At 37.5% G+C, this 21,931-nt stretch overlaps 1 protein-coding gene across 1 annotated transcript; it reads left to right on the top strand.

Annotated features, from left to right (window-relative positions):
• Positions 1 to 748: 748 nt before the first annotated feature.
• Positions 749 to 21,579, top strand: eif5b (eukaryotic translation initiation factor 5B). The gene is made up of 24 exons (XM_051893418.1): positions 749 to 892; positions 3,623 to 3,739; positions 6,854 to 6,932; positions 7,072 to 7,717; positions 8,465 to 8,670; positions 8,751 to 8,901; positions 8,994 to 9,086; positions 9,177 to 9,263; positions 9,606 to 9,674; positions 9,780 to 10,084; positions 10,166 to 10,273; positions 10,357 to 10,467; positions 11,430 to 11,497; positions 12,777 to 12,918; positions 12,991 to 13,122; positions 13,240 to 13,422; positions 14,328 to 14,489; positions 14,590 to 14,721; positions 14,903 to 15,034; positions 16,998 to 17,074; positions 17,153 to 17,317; positions 17,983 to 18,121; positions 18,282 to 18,443; positions 20,607 to 21,579. Exons 1-24 carry the CDS (start codon positions 858 to 860, stop codon positions 20,712 to 20,714), a joined length of 3,609 nt encoding a protein of 1,202 aa, XP_051749378.1. The 5' UTR covers positions 749 to 857; the 3' UTR covers positions 20,715 to 21,579.
• The last annotated feature ends 352 nt before the right edge of the window (positions 21,580 to 21,931 follow it).

The raw sequence follows: 21,931 nt of genomic DNA, 5'->3' as shown, positions 1-21,931 counted from the left end.
CCATCCGTCTATCTATCTATCTATCTATCTATCTATCAATACATCATCATCCATCCATTCATCCGTCCGTCTATCTATCTATACATCATCATCCATCCATTCATCCATCGTCTATCCATCCATCCGTCTATCTATCTATCTATCTATCTATCTATCAATACATCATCATCCATCCATTCATCCGTCCGTCTATCTATCTATACATCATCATCCATCCATTCATCCATCCATGCGTCTATCTATTTATAGATCATCTATCTATCTATATATCTATCAATTTCGAGAGGATATGAATAATATTAATAATTATTAAAAAAGTAATAAATAATTAATATTATTTATTTTATAATTAATAATAATAATATAATTAACCACCACCTCTTCAAAAAAAAAAAAAAAAAAAAACTGATTTTTTTTTTTTAACATGTACATGTAAAATGTATTTGTCACATTGTCATTGTTTAGCTGGTAACATGCTTGCCATGCGCGGCGCTCCTGTCGCGCTCGTCTGTTCCTGACGCGCAGTTTAGCGCAGATTAGTATGCCATGTAGATAATAATTTTATTCTTTAATTATAGTCTTCTTTTTTGCTTTTTGTGCGGTTTATTTAAAAATCAGCACAAAGAACGATATTATCTTTGAGTCAAACATCCCGAAATCGCATTAAAATCGCATACATCCTTTTTATATATATGTAGTCGAATGGACTATCCAGATGCTTTATAGGTCTGCGCTGAGGCCGCCGTGCTCGATAACTCATTGTCAAGTGCGCATGCGCAATGCGAGCACGACCAACTTGAAGCGCTAACACTGACTACATTGCACCGCAACGAGGAGGTTACAGCCATTCACACATAATGGGGAAGAAACAGAAAAATAAGGGAGATGACGGGTAAGTTAGGACGTGGGCGAGTGCGCAACACGGACTACTGTAAACTACCGTGCTGTTTGTAATCTTGACAGGGTAATGTTTAAGGAGACACTGTTAGCCACCTGGCTAGCTTCTGATGTACATGAGTTCATGTGCCGCTTTAACTAGGCCTGTCTTGATCATTACCATACTTACCGCTTAATTAACTAAAGGAATATCATCAGGAGACCACTGACATTTACTAATACAGGTCTAGACACGAGGCTGATTGGGTAATTTATTTCAAGCATTGCTTATTTGTCGCGTTTGTGGCTTTAAAATGAGACACGAGCAGGTTTTGCCATCCCCCTTGAGTCGAGGTCCACCAGCTGTGAGTCTTCGATTAGATGCACTTCACATCTGCTGTCATATCAGACACTGTCCGAGCACAGAAGACACTAGTATTTAAGGGCAGTGGCCTCTGAATTACACGCAGTATCTGATTTCTCGCCTGGCAGTGCAACATCATCCGTTTCTATTGTGCTGCCCAGCGGTTCCGCATTGTCTTTAGTAAAACTCTCTTCTATGGGATTCCATCGATCTTTGTTCATGTAGAAACGGTGTTCTGCCTTATTTTAACTCCCTGATAAATTATTACCCCCCTCGCTTGATGGTTGCCTAATCCAAAACCTACCTGGGACTCCAGGGGTCAGAATTCGGCAACTGTAACAGTTATAAATCTCAAGCTGTGTAAATGGTAAAATGCTCCCAGGACTGTGACAGCCTGTCATCAGCTAAATTGGGCTGGGCCAACTCTCCCACTGAGATCAAGGGATGTGATTTTGAAAATGGATTGCATCTGTCAAATTTAGACAATATTGAGGGTTTACTTCATTGATGCCATAAGTTAAGAGTGATATACTTCATGGTTCTCACAATCATGGAAAACATGGAAAATACATAAATAAATATGACAGTTCTGTTTCTCTTGCATGAACGTATATATCAATTTAATAGTGTATACATTTTATTTATCATTTTAAATGTCATGCAAGCTTCAAAAATGAATATTTCATAGACGTATTGTTTTTGGTCATAGTAAAAAAAAGTGCTTGTATGCCACAGTGAATTTGGCAAAGCATTTGTTTTGGAGTTTTTAAGTGCATTAAATGATCTACAGCCAATTGGTCTGAATATATATATATATATACATACATACATACATACGAAATTAGAAAATCCTTATCTATTATTGGAAATTCATTGGTCAAAATCTGAAGCTAGGAAATGCTTAATTGTCTGTTTTTATGTCCGACTAATGTTTTAGTTTATAAAACTTATTTTCTTCTGTAAGCTGTGGTTTATTTTAAGTTCATTAGGTTAAAATTATTATTTAGATTTTAGGTTTTGCTTTAATACTGGCCAGTGTGGGTCAGTAGTTTCACCTGGTTTGACCTGTTTTCCTTCCATTTTATATAGTCCCTTGAATGGCTAAATTTAGCTGGGTCTGATGCTGAGCAGATTCTTGCTCTTCTGGCCTTGCTGGAGGTGGTTAAGTTGATTAGCGCCATAATGAGTGTGTTAACCTGCTTGCTATGTCATTCCCTGCTCCAGTATTCTCAGAAGATGTCATGAGATCCAGCCATGAATTATTGACTTTCAGTTGCATCAAAACAAGATTACCTGTTACTTAACTATTACTGACTTTTGAAAAGGCTTTGCATTGTGTCAAATGACTGTGGTCTGCTAATACACATTTTTTGCATTTATTAAACATCCCTCATCTTTCCTCCATGAATTTAAGTCATTTGTCCATCTTTGTATTAGCTGGTCTTTCATCACCTGCTTTGTGTTTGCTGAGGGCAGCAGGTTTATATACGTGAGAGGGCTCGGTCCTGTGATGACAGGCCAGTAAATGGTGCTTTTCCCTTTCTGATGCAACAAGCATGCAAGGAGAGCTTTAGAGTCCACTATATAAGCAGCACAAGTTCACTTCTTCCTCATTGCTGAGTTTGACTTGATAGGTAAGGTGCTTGTGTTTAGGCATTTAATATGCTCAGGTTTTGTTAATCTTGTTGGAAATATAGATATGTGCTTTCATTGGTTATCTAGAGTGGTTTTTGGGGTGTAATATGCTGTTGTAATGCTGATTGATGACTTTGTCAGAAATGTATTGTCTTACACCACTGGTTTATAATGGTAGTCTTTTTATTGAAAGTGTGATGTAAAGTCACAATAGGACGTCTTGTTTTGTTTTTTCTCTCCAAATCTCTGGTGACAGATGCGAATTTTTCCTGGTCAGTTGCTAGTTAATCATTTCTGGTGGTCTGCATTGACTCAGATGTTAATTGTTTTATTGCATCGTACATGTGTGTAAACCCAATTTCATCAAATATTTGAGTTCTATGTACCTTTCCATTTTCTTTCTCAAAACATTTCTACGTTTATTTAAATGCAAAATATTTTATCTTAAATATACACCTTTTAAAGACCCTGAAAATGCACTTGACCATTTCATTTTTCTTGTAGAGACATAGGCTATTTCTTGTTCAAACAGGAAACTTACTGACATTAGGGGGGAACCATGTGTGGAGAAAGTTATAGATAGATTTTAAATGTGTTTGTGTCTAAGTTTTTTTTTTTTTTTTTTTCAACTTTTAGAAATACACTACCATTTAGAAGACTGGCAAGTTAAAAATACATGAAAAATTTCTTCAAAGTTCCTTAGTCAAATTTAATGTATACTTCACCATCTTTTTCTGAATTTCATAGTGCCAAAGACGACGGGGTTGACATCGACGCGCTTGCGGCAGAGATTGAAGGAGCGGGAGCAAGCAAGGAGCAGAACAAATCAAAGAGCAAGAAAAAGAAAGCAAAGAAAGAATATGAGTAAGTCTTTGTCTCTTTCCTCCAACGCTGACACAGTTGACAAGCCTGAAGAGATTTTCCTTTGCTATACAGGTAACATACTGCTCAAATAGTTTAGGGTCATGTAGGGCTGCACGATATTGTAGACAAATGCGATACCTTGTTAAATAATGCAATATTCGATACAATAATGCTTTAAGTGTGTAAAATCAATTTAAATTACATTTAGAAATATTTATAAACTGAAAATGATATAATCGATATAAATGTTTCACATTCTTTCTGGGAAAAGAAAGCATCACTGCAACTTTGGAAAGTGAACAGCAGTGTTTTAGCATTACATCAAAATTTGTCACAAATCTGACAATGTCATTTTAACATCAATGTAAAAAAAAAAAAAAAACTGTTTAAATACCAACAACTCTTTGCTCAATGTAGTAATAGATAGTTATATCAACCTAAAAACTTAACATCAAGAACATCCAGGTAAACAAAAACACCTGAAACTAGGGGTGGACGATTTGTTATTTTTGTTATTTTAATTTGTTTATTAAAAATGTGAACAAAGAGGCAAATTACAAACAATAGGACAAATACAATAAGACAAAGATACAAATTAAATAAAAACTGCTTTAAGTTTTTCAGGTAGGCCTACATTAGATCTAAAGCCCAGTTTTTACCACAGGAAATTTCCCCAGGAACTAAGGACTTTGGGGTGGTACTTTGAGTGTTTTGACCACAGGAACCAGGGTATAAATAAAGTTCCGGGTAAAAAATCTCCCCTCAAAAAGTCCCTGCTGTACTTTTTCAAAGATAAGGAACTTTTAGGGGTGGGACTGAACATATACTGATTGGTTGACTCCACGCAGCATTTTATGTCATTTTTAAACGTCTTTTGCAGTGCCTGTATTAAAGGTGCAATATGTAAGATTTTTGCAGTAAAATATCCGAAAACCACTGGGCCAGTGTTATATATTTTGTTCACTTGAGTACTTACAATATCCCAAATGTTTCCAACTATTTGTAAATCATGAGAAAATTGCAATTTTAACCAAGGCATACCTGCGTTACCCTCAGTTTCCGGTTTTATTTTGTAGAAACCATGGAAACACCAAAGACGCTTTAATATATTACACATTTTAATAGGCAAGGGAACAACTGTTTTGATATATTTATTGACAAAACTAATTGTTGTTATATAGCTCAACACAAGTCTTATTGTTTAAATCTAATTTTCTTGATTTTTTGCGAGTACCATGCTTTACCATGCCTCAGAGAAAAACACTATTTTGTGAAGTTGCTAACATAGCATAATCAGATACAGCTTTATTTTTAGTAACAGTAATACAGCATTTTCTCCATCATACAATACGTTTTAAAATGAATTGCATGCCATTTATCAACACAAGCTATCCAGCATTTAATATGATGTTCTAAAATCTTACTGCAGTGTCTCAAACAAGAGTCTCACAGCAGCCGCCGAGCGAACGCACAGAGTAATGTTATAACATCATTTTCAACATTCTCAAATGTATGTAACATGATAAACAGAGCTGCGTTACTTCATACTCACGACCAGAAAAGCGGAAGCAGCGCCGGTGACTGGCATAATAAAAGTTCTGCTGCTCGTGAGGCGTGTGTTGCACAATCGCTCCAGCGGCCTCGTTCAGCTTCCACAACACTCGGTCCTGCTGTGCTTCATACTACAATAACATTAATAATCACATCCATAAACATGATTTCTTACTGAGTCTTATCCCTATTCTTTTGCACCGGCCATTGAGGTGGAGACCACATGTCCCAAGATTCCGCGCTCAAACTTGCCGTCATCAAGCTACGCCTTTTGTTTTGAATAGGCCTCTAGCGACCTCTAGCGGACAGAAATCCTACATACTGCACCTTTAAGAGTTGTTTGCTATTAGATTCAACAATGGACTTAAAAAAATATGACCACCGACGAGGTTCAAGCTTTATTAAGCTTACATGCGAAGGACGAAATCCAGCGGGAACTGGAAAGTTGCGCACAGTCCTACATCACCTTAGTGTTCTTCACGGTGCTTTAGACTGCGATGGAAATGCAGACAGCAACAGGTCTGGGGGGGAAAACATTCCTGGGACAAATCGTTCTGGGTAATTTCAGAGGAAACGAGTTTTAAAGGGTCAGTTCACCCAAAAATGAAAATTCTGTCATTACTCACCCTCATGTTGTTCCACCTTCATTCATCTTCAGAACACAAATTAAGATATTTTTAATAAAATCCGATGGCTCGTTACGTCATAAGTGTTCACCACTGGGGGCCGTGACTTTGGCAGTTTGATGAAGTAACTCTGTGTATTTGCCCTGAAAGAGTACTGAATTTGGTATCGCACGATGTCTGAGAGACTGCTTTCTGTGCGCACTTCGGGTGTATGTCAGACAGCATGAGTACAGCAATGAGTTGTTTTCCACAGCGTATTGTGCTTACTAACTCTTTTTAACATGAGGCAAGTCACACATAAAAACAGTCGCATGGCCAGTCTATTCTGTGCTAAATGTGGCGACATAAAAATTTGATTTTTCGCAACTTTTTGAATTAGCCTATTAAGATAACGCTACCTGTTGCGATATGGATATTTTGATATTTTGATAATTTCGATATATCGTGCATCCTTAGGGTCAAGATTTATTTAATATTGTTAAAAGATTCTCTTCTGCTCACCAAAACTGCATTTATTTGATCAAAGATGTAGTAAAACTGTAGTATAGTGAAATGTTACAATGTAAAATAACTGTTTTCTATTTGAATATATTTTAAAATGTAATTTATTCCTGTGACGTCAAAGCTGAATTTTCAGCATCATTACTCCTGTCTTTAGCGTCACATGATCCTTCAGAAATCCTTCTGATATGCTGATTTGACGCGCAAGAAACATTTCTTATTATCACAGTCGAAAACGGTTGTGCTGCATCTTTTTTCGGGATTTTTTGATGGATCGAAAAGAACAGCATTAATTTGAAATGGAAATCATTTGTAACATTATAAATGTCTTTACTGTCGCTGATAAATTTAATATGTGAATAAAAGTATTAATTTACATTAAAAAATTCAGTAGTGTAAATGTTTGGGAATTACTGATTACCTCTTTTTCTTGCAGTGAGGATGACATCCTAAAAGAACTGGAGACCCTGTCATTAGAAAACCAAGCAGGAAAACCAGAAAAAGAAACAGCAAAGGTATTCTTTAGTAACACAAACTGATAAGCGCATGTTCAACACACGTTTTCTCTTTTTTCCTCCCCCTTCTAATAGTGTAGATGCTATAAGTTGAGTCACATGCCATTGACAGCAATTCCTCCGTGTGTTTCCATCTTAGAAATCCGATTCAGTAGATGACGCTGAACCTGAGCCTACTCTGACAAAAGCAGACAAGAAGAAGGCCAAGAAGAATAAGAAGGTGAATCTGGAGGATGAGGAAGGTGATGAAGATCAGGGTCAGAACAACATGGAGAACGAGCACAGGACAAAAGACACAAAAACGGTGGCGGCTTCCACTCCTGCTGGTCCTGCTTCAGACTCTGAGGACGAGGGCTCGCAGTCACGGCAGAAACCCAACGCTAAAAAGAAAGGCGGGCGAAAGGGCGCATCTGACTCGGAGGAGGACGATGAAGATGGTGGTGCGAAGAAGGGTGGAGGAGCGGGCAACAATGACGAATCAGATGATGATTCTCAAAGTGCACGCAAGAAGAAGAAAGGTAAAGCCAAACCAGAGAGTGAGGAAGACGAAAGAGAAGACTCGTCCTTCAAGATGAAGACCGCTGCGCAGAAGAAAGCAGAGAAAAAAGAGAGGGACAAGAAGAAGAAAGAGGAGGAGAGGGCCAAGCTGAGGGCTAAGAGAGAGAAAGAAGAAGAGGCCTTGAAGAAAGATGGAGGGAAACCTGTTACCACACCTTCAACAGAGAGCACGAAATTAGAGACTGCAGCTTCAGTGGAGCAGGATGAAGCTGATGTCCAGGGAGAAGGTCAGATTTTCCATAGTCCACTTAGGAGTGTTTCTATGTGTATATGTATATATTATAATATAATAATAATAATAATAATAATACATATATATATATCATATCATATCATATGAGTCGGTCAACGTCTTGACCCTTTTGAACCTAGTGCTCCCTAACTTGCTGCGCAGTAATAACCAGACACTCCAGTTGTTGTCCTTCAAAGCTTTTAATCATACAATCACGGCCGGGAGAGTTCTCATCAATCCCAGAGAATCTCTCTCCAATCAAAGAATAGGGTTGAAGAACTCGGATAAAACATATATTGTCGTAGTCGTGTGTTTATTAGTCATGTTTCCATCTTCTGTTTATTCAGCTACACTGATAGTATGATGTCCATAGGGATTTCCTGGAATGACGTGTGTTACATTGTACTTCTGTGGGGCATATTTGGAGTTTCTGCACGAGAGCGCCCTCTGGCTTTCAGATGGAGCATTTACTACTGATCACAGAGCTGTGCTTCACTGAGAAGCTGCGCATTAAAAAATCGCAGCCTTTGCTAAATCGCGTGTGGTTTAATTTCGATTAATCGTGCAGCCCTACTCTATAGGAAACTTGATAGAAAAATAAAAAGATGAAAGGCATCATGATTGTAATGTCTGAGCCACACTGGTTTATATCCGAGATGCTTGTCAGGGTTATTTCAAGCCTACATGATCACTGCTTCTTTCTTCTCAAGCTAATTTTCCTCTCTCCTCTACTTTTCTACAGAGGAGGATGAGGGTGACAAGAAGAAAAAGGACAAGAAGAAGAAGAAAGGCGAGGAGAAAGACAAGAAAAAGGGTCCTAGCAAAGCGACGGTGAAAGCCATGCAGGAGGCCCTGCAGAAAATGAAGGAAGAGGAGGAACGAGCCAAAAGAGAAGAGGAGGAGAGACAGAGACGGTTGGAGGAGCTGGAGGCTCAGAGACTGGAGCAGGTCAGTGCAAAGACATAGTCACTCAAGATCATGGTATCAAACGGTTATGGTTCCTTCATCTCTGAAACCTTTATCCACAGGAGCGTCTAGAGGCCGAGAGGAAGGAGAAGAAGAAGCAAAAGGATAAGGAGAGAAAAGAAAGACTAAAGAAGGAGGGAAAACTCCTTACCAAGGCCCAGAAAGAGGCTCGAGCCAGAGCAGAAGCCACACTGCGAGCACTGCAGGCTCAGGGTGAGAAGATGACTGATAGTGCTTATGATGAAGTTATGATGATAGTTTTTTTTTTTTTTTTTTACCTGATAGTGTTGTTGGCTTCCTTTCAGGTGTTGAAGTGCCATCCAAAGATGCAATGCCAAAGAAGAAGCCTGTTTACTCTGACAAGAGAAGAAAGAAGCCAACAGCACAAACTCCTGAAGGTTAGATCTCGATTGACCCTGACTTGCTCCCTGCTGTAATCAAAGATGGTTAAAATAACCTAACAATTATTTTTTTTTTGCTTATATTAGAAACTTCAGAAGTGGCATCAGCTACATCAGAGACACCTCAGCCAATCACAACAGAGATGGAAGTAGACAAGCCTGAAGCGGAGCCAGGTAACGACCAATCACAGCCTGCTCTGCTAGATTTATGCCGATTTAAAATGAAAATAAAAAACTTGACTTTGATTTCTCAAATTTAGGGCCCTATGAAATCTGTTTATTTTTTCCCCTAAATTATGTTTCCCCCCCCCCCCCTAAATTCCGTATTTTTTGTATAAATTTTTCTAGATTCGTGATTAGAATTTGATTTATTTTACAGCCCTATTTTTGACTTATTAATCCAAAATGTGCCAAATTCTATGACATTGCATGCTATACAGTAAAGTTGTGAGTTCATGATTTATGGCTATAAGGAAGTATGATGGCTTTTTAAAATGGTAATTTTAATTGTTACAGTTAAGGAGCCAAAGGCGGAGGCTGCTGATCTGGATGACTGGGAGGCCATGGCCAGCGATGAGGAGAAAGGTGGGGTTAAAGCAACCTTTTTCACAGATGCATCTTTTAAATTCATTAAGTCATTTGGTGGTAGTTTGCCACAGGCGCTAATTAATTTGACATTCTTGTACTCAGACATGAAGAAGGTTCACATCGAGGTGAAGGAAACCACTACAGTTACACAAAAACCTGCTGAAGACCAGGAGGACGGCAGTGAGGAAGAGGAGGATGACGAAGAGGAAGATGATGAAGAGGAGGAAGAAGAGGAAGAGGGTGAAGGAGAGGAGGAGAGTGAGGAGGACATCAAAAACAGCAGCAACAAGGCGACCACAAACAAAGCAGGAAAAGAGCCGAGCTCAGAGTCGAGCAGCGAGAGCGATTCAGATGACGACCGAAGCAAAGAGGAGAGACTTTACGACAAGGCCAAGAGGCGCATAGAGGTACAGATACTACAAAAGGTGTACAGATTTACACACATTTTAGTCTAGAGTGGAATCAATCATGTTTTCCTTTGTGTGCAGAAACGAAGGCAGGAAAACCTGAAGAACATTAATTTGGACAAGCTCCGATCTCCTGTGGTTTGTGTACTGGGTCATGTGGACACAGGGAAGACCAAAATCCTGGATAAGGTGTGTTTCAAATTGATTGACGTGGACTTCAGCACCTGTGTGGTTTTTGTGCGTTTAATATTGTTTTCTTCTCTGTCTATCAGCTAAGACACACACATGTTCAAGATGGTGAAGCTGGTGGTATCACACAGCAGATCGGAGCCACAAATGTGCCCCTGGAAACCATATTAGAACAAACCAAGATGGTGAAAAATGTGAGTATCTTTCTGTAACATACATTCTCTTCTGTTTTCCCATGCGTTTTTTTTTCCTTAAGACGTGTTTCAGGGTCTGTACAGTCATGAAAAACCTGGAAAAATAAATAAAGTTTTGGAAAAGGCATGGAAATTTGTTTCACAAATATCTGTATAATATAATGTTTAACCTGAATTTCGGCACTGGATTGCAGATATTGAGCATAGTTTTACTCATTCCTGCAGGTTTCGTGCTTGTAATGTGGGAAATTCCCACAAAGATGTATTCACTATAGCATGTAGGTTAGATGGGTAAATGAATCCACGCAGAATATCAGATCAATTCAGTAATTTGAAAACAGCGTGAGTGATTCAGCAGTCCCGTGTTTTCTCTCTCTGCCTCCTTTTCTCCCCTCTGTAGTTTATTATGACGTGCAAATGGCTTCAGATCAGCACATCACATCTGTAGTCTGCACGGCTTTATGTGTGCGCGCTTTTGCTGACAGCACAGAAAAAAAACATCTCTCAGAAAGTGCGCGAGTACACTGGCCCGATTTTGGCAAGTGACAATTCTGTCTACTGTCCTGAAACGAGAGAGAAAGTCTTTTGACACCATGATCTTGAGGGACTGTGTCTTTGCACTGACCTGCTCCAGTCTGTGAGCCTCTCGTTTCAGGAAAGTTGATGGAATTGTCACTTGCCTAATCAGGCCAGTGTATTTGTTTGCTGTCTGAGAGATGTTTTTTTTGCAGCTTGTACTTATTATTAAAACAAATAGCAAGCAAACAGTAGCATTAATAATCATTCATTTTAGTTCAGATATGCTATGATAAATTTGAACATAGATTTTTATTTCTATTTTACGTGTGTGTGTGTACATATAGACTTTCATGGAACATTAGGTCATGAATATTGCCTCAAAAGTCATGGAAATTTATTGGTAAAAATGTGTATGAACCCTAATGTTTGTATGTTTATATCAGTTTGAGAGGGAGAATGTGAAGATCCCCGGCATGCTCATTATTGACACACCTGGACACGAGTCTTTCAGGTACACACTATACTATTTTTTTTTTTGTGTGTGTGCCATATTATATTGATATTTAATATAATAAAATATTCAAAATGTTTGTTCTTTTTTAATTAAAAGTGAATACTTTTATTCATCAAGGATGCATTAAATTGATAAAGTTGAGGGTAAAGATGTTTCTATTTCAAATAAATGCCATTTGTTTTGAATGTTCTATTCTTCAAAGAATGCTGAAAAATAAAAATCATGGTTTCCACAAAAATGTTAAGCAGCACAACTGTTTTCAACATTGATAATCCTAATACATGTTTCTTGAGCTTCAAATCAGCATATTAGAATGATTTCTGAAGGATCATGTGATACTGAAGACTGGCGTAATGATGCTGAAAATTCACAGGAATAAAATGACATTTTAAAATATATTCAAATTGAAATTGGTTATTTTAACATTGTAATATATTGTTTTACTGGATTTTTTTAAGTTTTCTGGTAAGGCATACACTTCAACAAACATGAGGTCCAAAAAGTGAAACAACAGTGCGGTATCCATTTAAATATATAAAATACAAGAAGGGTAGTCAAGTCAAAAGATCACAGTTGTTACATCATCCCCTGGTTTCACAGACAAGGCTTAAGCTAGTCTTAGACTAAAATGCATGTTTGAGCTGTTTTATCTGAAAGCAACTCGCAATGACATATCTTAAAATAAGTCCGTGCCATTATTTTGTCTCAAGATGCACACCAGTTTTTTTCCCGGTGTACATTTATAAAAGCTACTTAAATATCCTAATTGAACTAAGGCCTAATCCTGGTTTAGGGTAAGCCCTGTCTGTGAAACCGGGCCCATGAGTTTTGCTGTTTTTTTTGTTTGTTTGTTTGTTTTTTTCAGATTAATAAATGCAACCTTGGTGAATATAAGAGACTTAAAAAAAAAAACTTACCAATACCAAACTTTTGAATGGTTGTGTGTGTGTATATATATTAAAAAAAAAAAAAAAAAAAAAAAAATATATATATATATATATATATATAGATATATATAGATATATATATAGATATATATATATAGATATATATATATATATATAGATAGATATATATATATATATAGATATAGATATAGATATATAGATATTAAAATCATTAATAATCATTAATCATTAATACCTTGCTGTCATTAAATTTGTATAATGTGTAGATACTGTAAAAAATCCATACCAGTCAACCACTAAACCATGACTTTTTGAACTCTATTTTTATAATATTTGTATGTTTAATTGCACTCTCCTCCACCCTTCAGTAATCTTAGGAACAGGGGTAGTTCTCTGTGTGACATCGCCATCCTGGTGGTGGATATCATGCACGGTTTAGAGCCACAGACGCTCGAGTCCATCAACTTGCTGAAGGAGAAGAAATGCCCCTTCATTGTAGCACTTAACAAGGTACAAGATAGTGACTACTGAATACTGATACTGATGATTACAAGTATATGAATGCTAATGCTTCTTTCTCAGATCGACCGTCTGTATGACTGGAAAAAGAGTCCAGACACAGATGTAGTGGCCACACTGAAGAAACAGAAGAAGAACACCAAGGATGAGTTCGATGAGAGGGCTAAATCTATCATTGTAGAGTTCGCACAGCAGGTCTGTTGTCACTTATTGGACTTTTCTTTTTCATTTTGTTTCTAAATGCTGTTTTTGTTGACTCTAACACATAAGAAGTGAGCTTAACTTAAGTGTTGTGTGTCCTTCAATCTTCAGGGTCTTAATGCCGCCCTGTTTTATGAGAACAAAGACCCTCGTACATTTGTGTCCCTGGTTCCCACCTCGGCCCACTCGGGGGATGGGATGGGGAATCTCATTGCCCTGCTGGTTGAACTCACTCAAACAATGCTGGCCCGCCGACTGGCTCACTGTGACGAACTTCGGGCACAGGTCATGGAGGTAAGAGGTCAAAGGAGAAGATTCAATGAGTTGACATTACATTTATATTTGCTTACATTGCAACAGCTTTCCTTTTACAAGTTTTTTGCAGCATTGAGCATTATAGCCAATCACACACGTTTCTGTGTCTTTGCTCTCTGTATATAATTTATTCCCAGTTGTTTGAATAACCATTTTGTTTTTCATGCTACTGAAATAATAAATGTGAAGTCTTTATTTTTTTAATGCGGAAATGGTTTTTACCTTGTTTTGTCTGTGTAGCCAGAATATGATGTGCCCAAACACACAACTTATATATATATATATATATATTTTATTAATTTACGTTAGTCATTATTACAATATCAAGAGCATTAATCGACAATAATGATTTTTGTCATAATATTGTAATCGCCATAATCACCACAGACCAATGGTAGTTTGAAGGAGTGAGCCTGAGCAGACTTTTTTTTTTTTTTTCCCAGAAGGTTTGCTTTGGCAAGCTGTTTTAAACTCCTGAAATTAACTCCAAACAAACATTGTTTTGGCCTGATTTTGTTCAAAATGACCAGTTCGTTCTTTGATTTTTCTTGAAATATATCTGGGCTTTAAAATGCTATGTCAGATGCAGCTTCTGTTCCACCTTTGCAGTGTAAAGATGGTTTTTGTTGATTTTGATTTGATCATTTTATTGGTAACCGTCTATAGTATTTTGATTTCAAGTCGACACAGATACATTTAATAATGTAATTACCTAAAAAAATTGCCCTTTATAAGGGTAAAAACACTCCTGGAAATCAAGGAGCAAATATTGCCTCTTAATGGAAAAGTTCATTTCTGACCAAATGTTCACAATAGTTTGTAAAACATTTTCTCATGGAACCCAGCTATAATATAACCTCTGCGGTTCATCTCTTATATCTCAGGTAAAAGCTCTGCCTGGCATGGGTACAACGATAGACGTGATTCTGATCAATGGTTGTCTGCGGGAGGGCGAGACCATTATCGTCCCTGGTGTGGATGGACCAATCGTCACTCAGATCAGAGGGTTGCTCCTCCCTCCACCCCTGAAAGAGCTCAGAGTGAAGGTCTCATGCACAATTATATTTAATTCGCCATATCTGTTATGTTGCGAAAGAGCTTGTCTCACTTGATCACATTCTATATTTTTCTTCTCTCTGTGTACAGAATCAGTATGAGAAGCATAAAGAAGTGTCCACGGCTCAGGGAGTGAAGATCCTGGGGAAAGATCTGGAGAAGACGCTGGCAGGTCTGCCCCTCCTCGTCGCTCATAAAGAGGATGAAATTCCAGTGCTGAGGGTAACCATATTCCTTTACAAACCAATCAGTTGTGTCCCTCTCTCTATCTCTTTAAGAACACACTGTACTTTTCTTTCTTTCCTCTCATTTCTCACCCCTGCATTAATCAAGTCAGCAATAACTGTTAATCTAATTGCTACATTGGTGAGCTTTCCTGCATTCTGATGTTTGCTGTTTTTAGGACGAGTTGATCCGGGAGCTGAAACAGACTCTGAATGCCATAAAGCTGGAGGAGAAGGGTGTGTATGTGCAGGCCTCCACGCTCGGCTCTCTGGAGGCTCTACTGGAGTTCTTGCGTACATCCAAAGTGCCTGTAAGTCTTCAAACACCTCACACACTTTCATAAAACCCTTTCTACAAATCGGTTATTGAAGAACTTAACTTGGATTTATGGTTTTGCAATGGATGTTGTCATCTAAGTGCTTTCAAAACCAAACAAGCTGCCTACATAAGCAGTTGCCTTCTAACACCGGTTTCACACCGCAACCGTGAGCAGTGCATGAGCAGTGCATTTTTTTTGTGTGTGTACATGTTAACCAATGACTGCATTCACACCAGGAGCAGGAGCAGCGTAGGAGCGTCACGTGAGCAGATTTGGCGCCGAGTCTATTTTTGCTGCGCCGCTGACGCTCAATTAAAGTGAAAGTACACTTTTAATGGACAAAATAAATAAGGTTTCACACAAAAAGTGCTCAAAATGCACAAAATAAGAATGTCTAGTGTGTTTTAACAAGAATTGGAGTATGTCAGAAAAGAAAATTAAGAATCAAAAATATTTATAGAAGATTTACCCATTTAACTTGTTTTTAATTATTCAGTTTGGGTGAAAGTATGGTGTATTATAAAAAACTAAAGTAAACTAGCCAGAAAATATGATATATAAACATTCTTTTAGTTATTACACAGACAGGTATATAGGCAGCAATACCCAAATCAAACTCGAGTTTGCTTCTTCGCCGAGTTTGCTGTCTTGTAAACATGTGCATGCAGCAGATGATGTAAACACAAAGCTTACCTCATTCATGTGCAGCAATATGACACAAGGCTTTTTTTGTTGTTTACGTTACATGAGAATGTTGTACATGAAACTAACTTTCAAGACTATCAAGTTTATAAATGACCAACTTATAAAAACAAATTTACAGTTGTCTTTGTAAAGAAATGCTCACTTTATATGTAGCTTGGAGCTGCTGCTGTAATGCTGTACAAATGCTTCCAGTGTGAATACTCGCGCGTGTGTGTGTCTGCAGCTGCAGTCACAATGTAGTTACGCTCATGAGCTGCTCACATGCTTCACTAGCACTGCTCAGGCACCGCTCACACGCTTCACTAGCACCGCTCATGCGCTGTTTAGGCACCGCTCACGCGCCGCTCAAGCTTGCAGTGTGAAACGGGTGTTAGGCCACATCCTTTCTTTCATGGCAGAGTGAGTGATTTAGTGCACCCTAAATTGGCAGCACACGAAAGATTTCAGATTTACTATTGATTCCAGTTGAGTTTGACGGTAACATCTTACTCTAATGAGCAACACATAGTGCACAAATATTGGTCAAAGTAGTCAAGTTTTAATAAGACTGTAATATTACATATGTGTATAAGTGCAGTATATTATATATAAAGTATTAAATGCAAATATATTTATTAAAGTCAGCATGCTGCCATCTTAAAGTATTGTTTTTAGTGCTGTCACGATTTCTTGATTAAATTTGAGTACTTGATTGAGTACCTCAATTACATTTTACCCGTGTCGATTAACCGGAAAAATGCCGGAAATGGCACATTCCAAGGACAAGAATCCATGAACCGCATTATTAGACCACTTTATAAGGCTGTGCGATATATTTAAACCATTTAAAAATCATAATATAGCATAGTGCTGTTGTGAAATCACAAATTTTGAAATTCAGTTAAATAATTACATGCACTGTGGGTTTCGCGATGCTTTATTTACATGCGTGCAGGATACATGTTTCTCAGAGCTGCTCGGTTCACAGTAAATGCTGCTCTACACAAACGCCGTCTCTGGAAGTGCTGTTTGTTTGGTTTTCCAATAACGTGCATTTGGGAACACATATAAAGTCTGATGCAGTTTGTGTTTCATAGCGAAGTGTTGCACTGTTATCATTTATAAATCATTTACGATTACTATATTAGCAAAATTATTGTTAGTGACAGCCCTAATTGTTTTTGTTTTCTCCACTGAGCTTGTTGCAGTGTAATTGAGCTGTAGTGTTTCAGTTGTTTACATCCCCACTTTGATTCTCTCTGTCCCTCAGTATGCTGGCATCAACATTGGTCCTGTCCACAAGAAAGATGTCATGAAAGCTTCCACTATGTTGGAGCATGATCCACAGTATGTATTCTGAGTAATACATCATTTATCTCCTATTATGAGATTATATCATTCTAATCATTCTCTTTTTTCCTGCAGGTATGCAGTGATCCTGGCGTTTGATGTGAAAATAGAGCGAGATTCACAGGAGATGGCTGACAGTCTCGGCGTGCGCATTTTCAGCGCTGAGATCATCTACCATCTGTTTGACGCCTTCACCAAATACAGAGAAGACTACAAGAAACAGAAACAGGATGAGTTCAAGTGCGTTAACTACTGCCCTCATCATCACCTTTATTTTTCATTTTAACATTGATATAAACTACACTACAGTACAGTACAGTTAATACTAAAAATTAATACTTTAATTCAGCGAGATTGCATTAATGATCAATAGTGACAGCAAATACATTATAACCAAAGACTTCTATTTCAAATAAATGCTGTTCTTTTGAACTTTCTATTCAATGAGGAATTCTGGAGAAAAAAAAAAAAATCACGGTTTCCACAAAAATATTATGCAGCAACATTAATAATGAAAAGAAACAAAACAGCATATTAGAATGATTTCTGAAGGATAATGTGACACTGAAGACTGAAGTAATGATGCTGAAAATCACAGAAATTACATTTTAAAATGCATTATTTAAATTTTTCACAATATTACTGTTTTTACTGTATTCTCAATTAAATAAATGCAGCATTATTGAGCAAGAAAAACATCTAACCGGGCCCATAGTAGTGTGTGTTTTAACATTTAACTCGTCTTAGCCAAAAGATTTTGGGTCATTGTGTCATTTCGCAACACAAACAAGCCAAGATTCTTAAAGACTGTGTGGTTACAGTTGTTACTTTGAAAAATAGATGATTTTTCCTGCGAATATTGAATGTTTGCAGTCTGAATATTTGAAAGTTTCTCTCTTTTTCAGACAACTGGCCGTGTTCCCCTGTAAGCTGCGTATATTGCCCCAGTTCATTTTCAACTCCAGAGATCCCATTGTCATGGGCGTCATGGTGGATGCTGGAGTTCTGAGAACAGGCACTCCACTGTGTGTGCCTAGCAAAGGGGTGAGAAATTTAGACAGTGTGCACATTATATGCTTAATAATAAAAGAAGCAGAGAAACTGCTTTCATCTTCTGTCAGGTTTCTACATTTTAGCAGTTTATTTTTTGGTAAAATCAAATTTGTAGTGCTATTGATTGCATTAATTTTTCTCTTTTTCTCAGTTTGTAGACATTGGCATTGTGACCGGTATTGAAATAAATCACAAGTCTGTAGAAAGCGCTAAGAAAGGACAGGAGATTTGTGTGAAAATAGAGCCAATTCCTGGAGAATCACCCAAAATGTACGGCCGACACTTTGAGGCTGTAGACATCATTGTCAGCAAGGTATGCTCTCTCCCTACATCCTGAAATAAAGCCACTGGAGCTCTCATGATGATATTTTTGATAACAATAATGCTAAATAGAAAAAATAAGCACACGACAAAACTACTGAACTAAAATTAACGTGCTCCTATTATGCTTTTTCGGATATTACCTTTCATGTAGTGTGTTCACGATAAATTGAGTTATTGTCTCCCAAAAGAAAGAAATGATTCTGAACTGCCAAAACGAGTCAGTAATTCCAGTTTTACTTCCTTCTTAAACCTATGTTTGTAACAAATTTGCATTATGCCAGCCTATGGTCTTCGTTGGCTGCCCACAAACAATGAAGCCACTGTTACTGTTCGTATCACTGTGTATCGAATGCTGAGGAAGCCTCCAGAGCTGAAATTCAGATATGGTAATGGGTGTTTCATTTTCAACACTCGCTGTAAGCGGTAGACCAATCACAACAGACTGGTCCATCTGACCAATCAGAGCAGAGTAGGCTCTCGGAGAGGAGGGGTTTAAAGAGACTGAATCCTTGATCAAACGGTTTAGATACTGTGAGAAAAGAGGTGATGCTGCAAAGTATATTAAAGTCGCTGTTTGGATTTTAATAGGCAAATACTTAAGAATCTGTAGATGGATCATTATTACAGTGATTATTATTTTTCTAGCATGTTATATGTTTGCCAACGGTTCTTTTTAACCCTTAAAGATGGAGTGTGTAGCTTTTCATTTCTTAAACAGCCATGCATTAAGATGTATCATGGCCATATTCCAAAATGACAATGTCAAGATTCCTCAGACTCAAATTGTGAAAGAATTGTTGGGAGGGAGAATGAAGAATCATATTCACACGTGAATTGGTACTGACCTTAACCCCAGTGTAAGTTTTTGGGATGTGCTGGAGTAGACTTTACAGAGTGTTCACCTCTTGCATTGTCAATACAAGATCTTGACCAAAAACTGATGCACCTCTTGATGGAAATAAATGTTGTGATGTTATTTCCATCAAGAGGGGCATCAATTTTTGGTCAAGATCTTGTATTGACAATGCAAGAGGTGAGCACTCTGTAAAGTCTCCTCCAGCACATCCCAAAGACTTTCAATGAAATTAAGGTCTGGACCCAGAGGTGCCAATTCATGTGTGAAAATGATTCTTCATGCGCTCTGAACCATTCTTTCACAATTTTAACCCTGGTGAATCTTGACATTGTCATCCTGGAATATGGCCATGATGTGTCTTCCTACATGGTTGTTTAAGAAATGAAAAGCTACACACTCCATCTTTAAGGGTTAAAAGAACCGTTTCCAAATATATAACATGCTAGCAACATAATAATCACTGTAATAATGATCCATCCATGATTCTTAAAGGGTTAGTTCACCCAATAATGAAAATTCTGTCATTTATTACTCACCCTCATGCCGCTCCACACCCGTAAGACCTTCGTTCATCTTCGGAACACAAATTAAGATATTTTTGTTGAAATCCGTTGACTCAGTGAGGCCTGCATAGCCAGCAATGACATTTCCTCTCTCAAGATCCATTAATGTACTAAAAACATATTTAAATCAGTTCATGTGAGTACAGTGGTTCAATATTAATATTATAAAGCGACGAGAATATTTTTGGTGTGCCAAAAAAACAAAATAACGACTTATATAGTGATGGCCAATTTCAAAGCACTGCTTCAGGAAGCTTCGGAGCGTAATGAATCAGCGTATCGAATCATGATTCGGATCGCGTGTCAAACCGCCAAACTGCTGAAATCACATGACTTTGGCGCTTCAAATCGCTGATTCGACATGCTGATTCATAACGCTCCGTGCTTCAATGACAAGCTGCACATAAAAAAAATAATCGCAGACTTTGCAATTTTCTTAATCACACTAAGCCAAATCGGTTTAAGCACGATTTCATATTAATTGTGGTTTATTGTGCAGCCCTACCTTGGATGCATGTAAACCCACCTCCATAACAAAATTAGGAGCTTTTAAAATAGCAAAATAGGGGCACTTTCAAATGAAAACGGAATAAATGAAAGTTAATTCAAAATATTAAAAAAAATTATAATAGTATACAAATATTACTAAAATGTCTGTATTCAATCTGATGACCCCTTAAATGTGATTTGTATTGATTATCTAATTCACATTTTTTTCCTTTATCTCTTGTAGATCACCCGTCAGTCAATCGACACTCTGAAGAACTGGTTCAGAGACGAGATGCAGAAATCAGACTGGCAGTTAATCATGGAACTGAAGAAAACCTTTGAAATCATCTGAACACACCAGCGCATGACTGATTCTAGATCTCTAATGACCCCCGTGCACACATACAAACACTATATGTTGTACACTCCTAAAGGTCATGTGATTATGGAGTCATCAGTGTTGCTCATACATTTAAGGACATTTGTACACAGACACAGCCTTGCACAGTCCCGTATCGAGGACTAGTTCCTCTTGTGTGCATGGGAGAAAACTCACACCACTCCTATTTTCCTCTCCAGCTCTTTTTGGGTGGTGGGGAATGTTGGAGACCAAAAAAAGATGAAAAAAAAAAAAAAAAAAGAAAAGTGGAAAAAATAGCAAGGAAAAAAAGTTTTTCTGTGAGAAACTGAAACTATTACCACTGTTTTAAACAGTGACAAATGTTAGAAAATGTTAGACAACCTTTACAATTATTCCAAATGTGCCTGTTCTCTCTGATCAATCCAGTTTATTTTTTATTCCATGATTTTCTCCATTTCAAAGTTCACTATGGCTGGATTAAACTTGAGCTGCTGATTTGGGCCTAAAGTCTGACCTTAGATTTAGGCTGAGGTTTAAAACATTAAAGGGTATAAATTGAAGACAGTGTGGTTTTCGTGAATGACTGCTGGAGATTTCACCAGGATTTTAGACATCAAAAAAACAGTTACCTTATCAGTATTTGCATTTTGCCCTACTTTTTCCTTTTTGGAGTACAGTTCTTAAATGGTCCTTTTTAAAACGATCCTCCTCCAGCCAGAGATTAACTCTCTCCTCCTCTCCCTCTCTTGGGTGTGTGAACTTGGATGAAAGCCCTTCCCTTGATCATTTTGAATATGTAATTTCAGAGATTGATATGTGAAAATCAACAACAATAAAGAGATGGCCTATTTATAGACATTGTTGTTCTTTTGTTTTGCTTTTGGTGATGATAAATGCACAGATGAAGCTGACAAAATGTCAAAAACGAAATGGATATTACATATTTTGCTTAAATAAAAAGAGCCCCTTTTCTAAAGATTTGTGATATTATTTTTGCCCCAAAATGTCAAAAACCAGATGTAATGTTGAAAAAGTGAAATAAAAATGTAAGTATACATCATTATAGTGTTTGTTGTAGGCTATTTAATTTATACTGATTTTAATTATTAAAATACAGGATTATTTTCAGACACTTCATTACAGCACATAGAATGAGGTTTTGTTTATTATATGTATTTAGTATTTTATATACCTTCTGTCTATATATA

This window comes from Ctenopharyngodon idella, chromosome 1, assembly GCF_019924925.1.
Source record: "Ctenopharyngodon idella isolate HZGC_01 chromosome 1, HZGC01, whole genome shotgun sequence".
Lineage (NCBI taxonomy): Eukaryota > Metazoa > Chordata > Actinopteri > Cypriniformes > Xenocyprididae > Ctenopharyngodon > Ctenopharyngodon idella.
Note: the sequence above shows the minus strand (reverse complement) of the source record. Positions and strands in the feature narration are given on the sequence as shown.